The sequence below is a fragment of the Poromitra crassiceps genome, assembly GCF_964638095.1.
Source record: "Poromitra crassiceps genome assembly, chromosome: 5".
NCBI lineage: Eukaryota > Metazoa > Chordata > Actinopteri > Beryciformes > Melamphaidae > Poromitra > Poromitra crassiceps.
In genome coordinates this window covers 58,122,883-58,125,382 of record NC_139642.1, presented here as the reverse complement: position 1 = coordinate 58,125,382, position 2,500 = coordinate 58,122,883, and the positions used below count along the sequence as shown (strand labels likewise).

At 46.4% G+C, this 2,500-nt stretch overlaps 1 protein-coding gene across 1 annotated transcript in view; it reads right to left on the bottom strand.

The window, feature by feature from the left end:
- The window catches only part of pipox (pipecolic acid oxidase), a gene marked incomplete at its 3' end in the record, with an annotated part of 33,546 nt that overhangs the window by 24,109 nt on the left and 6,937 nt on the right, over window positions 1-2,500 (bottom strand). Inside the window, exon 3 of the mRNA XM_083636448.1 lies at window positions 1-104. This exon is cut by the window's left edge and continues 110 nt beyond it. Coding sequence (XP_083492574.1) covers window positions 1-104 — 104 coding nt within the window. The remainder of the gene's footprint in view (window positions 105-2,500) is intronic.

The window sequence follows — 2,500 nt, the reverse complement described above, 5'->3', positions numbered from 1 at the left end:
CCCGCTTCAGGATCACTGTGGGGACCAGGTTCCTCTGCAGCGTGCTCTTCATCAGCTGGTAGTCGTGAGCCTTCGCCGGTCCCATCACCAGAAGCCCGGTCTGTCTGAGAGCAGGGGACATCATGGCCAGCACAAACAATGTAAGAGATAATACCTGAGTAATAGCACCTCCTAGTGATTAGTCAAAACCCTATCCATTGATTAGTTGGGTGTACGTACAGTACATACTGTACAGATAGCTCTACATCTTTGTTGATCCTTAACCTTGACCTCTTATTCTGACGTATGGAAAGACATGTACGTTCTGTACTGCCTATTTTGATCGTGACTTTGACTCAAACGGACTTTGTTTTGAAGTGTCAACTTGGACGTGTCTTTTTTTTTTGCTTAGTTTGGGCCAAGTGAAATGCTATGGTCTCTCCCTATTCTGAATATACTGTAGCTGAATTGCTTGGTTTGACCAAGAAAAACTATTTATATAAGCATTTTACGAAACGTCTATGGAAAAATTACGTGTGCCGAACCCGGGAGAGGGTGTGACTTTGGCACTCTGTTGCCAGGAATTCTGAAAGCTTTAGTCTCGTTTGTACACTGGAAGAACAGCACCTTCTTCCTGTTTTGTGCCCTAAAGCAATGTCGATGTGAGCTCAGGGTCGTCAACTCCAAGGTTGTGCAAGACACACCCCCGTCCCAGGCACCTTGAATACATCATCCCAGGCACCTTGAATACATCATCCCAGGCACCTTGAATGCATCATCCCAGGCACCTTGAATACATCATCCCAGGCACCTTGAATGCATCATGACACTTGACAAAGGACAGCAGGCTGCTGGTGTCATTGAAGAAAAAAACGCTACAAAAAGGCTGGGCCTTCAATGCTGTGGGAGAGTTATTATGGTTGAAGGGCAGGGGTGTGGATGATACAGTATACTGCCCCACCCCCCTCCTCTTCATATGGTCCAGTCCAGTCTCCCCTGGACCTAATATTACCTATTTAACCTGTATCCTCCCTTTCATCTATACCCCCTCACTTTACAGTATATCGCTTTTTTCTTTTCTTTTTCTTTTTTACCTTTATTTATACAGGGGGAGTCTCACTGAGAGCAATGCTCTCTTTTTTCAGGAGTGCTCTGTTCACATTCACACACACATTCACTCCTGGAAGCTGACCAGTACAACCACAGTCTGATGATCTGCTGGCCACTGAGCAGCTCCACTGGAGCGGTTGGGGTTAAGGGCCTTGCTCAAGGGCAGCTCAGTGGTGGTATTGAGGGGGGGGGGCGGGGGGGCAAGCACTGCCTTTTCACTTTCCCCACCCAGATTTCTCCTGCCGGGCCCGGGGATTGAACCGACGACCTTCCGGTCACAAGCTCGCTTCTCTAACCATTGGGCCACCACTGCCCCATTTGGATTTGATGGTTAAATTGCCATCAAAGGAGCCATACTGTGGACAGACTCTTTGATGCAAAGAGAAAGTGTTGCTAATGTTCCTCTACACTCACGGTTCTGTTGTTGTTGTTATTGTTGACTGGTTTGCCAGTGCTTTCATAATGTGCATTGATTTCAGGCAAAACTCACCCATCCTCATCATTATGGGTCAAGGGGGTGGAAACTGCAGCCAATAATACAAGCCGGTAGATAACTGACAGTGAAGTGTAGCCAATTTAAATGTTCCTGTTTTACTCGGATCTGCTGGTATGGCGGCCTCGGTGTTAAATCAAAATGACGCGCTTACAACGTACCAACTGCACTACTAGGCAGGTTTGCATGTCGATGCAACATTCTGTCAGAAGAAATGGAGTTTGTCCCTGGGCCGCTGTACTGTGGCTGCACACTGCTCCTAGTGTCGTGATGGGCCAAATGCAGAGTAGTTGTAATTGTAATTGATGTTTTATACCAAAGGGCTGCTGAGAGAGGTACGAGATCTGACGTTGGTGGGTCCATCTTTCTTTGGATGGAGCGCTCACACTTGAAGAGCTTGATTCGTCCCTTCCAGTGGGCGGAGTAGCATACCTGACACCAGAATTAACTTTGGGCAAATCTCAATTAGTGGCCATGAGACGCTGTTCTCTGGTGCAGCCACACCTTGTGATGTATGCCGATGAAACAGTTGTATATTTACATAGAAATGTTGCTTAGTTAGCCTGGTATCCAAACCCATATGAATCGCAGTTGTCACACTCTGTATGGGTCTGGACCTATGCCCATCCACTGTGTTTATTCAGGACAGATACTGTCTGGGACACCTATTGGCTGGTTGATGTACAGTAGGCGGTCAATAATTCATTGCACGTGATCTAACCTTACCAATAACGCATTGCAGAGTGCTGCTAGCTAGACTAGCTAGGGGTTAACACGTTATTTATGTGGCAGTAAAACACCACTGAATGGTAATTTTGATATAACTGTCAACCAGTTCAAGTCACGGCTGTCATGCTCTTAACATAAAGCCCACCAGCTTTGATATCTGTTTGCTAGTTGTTGATATTTATAACAATA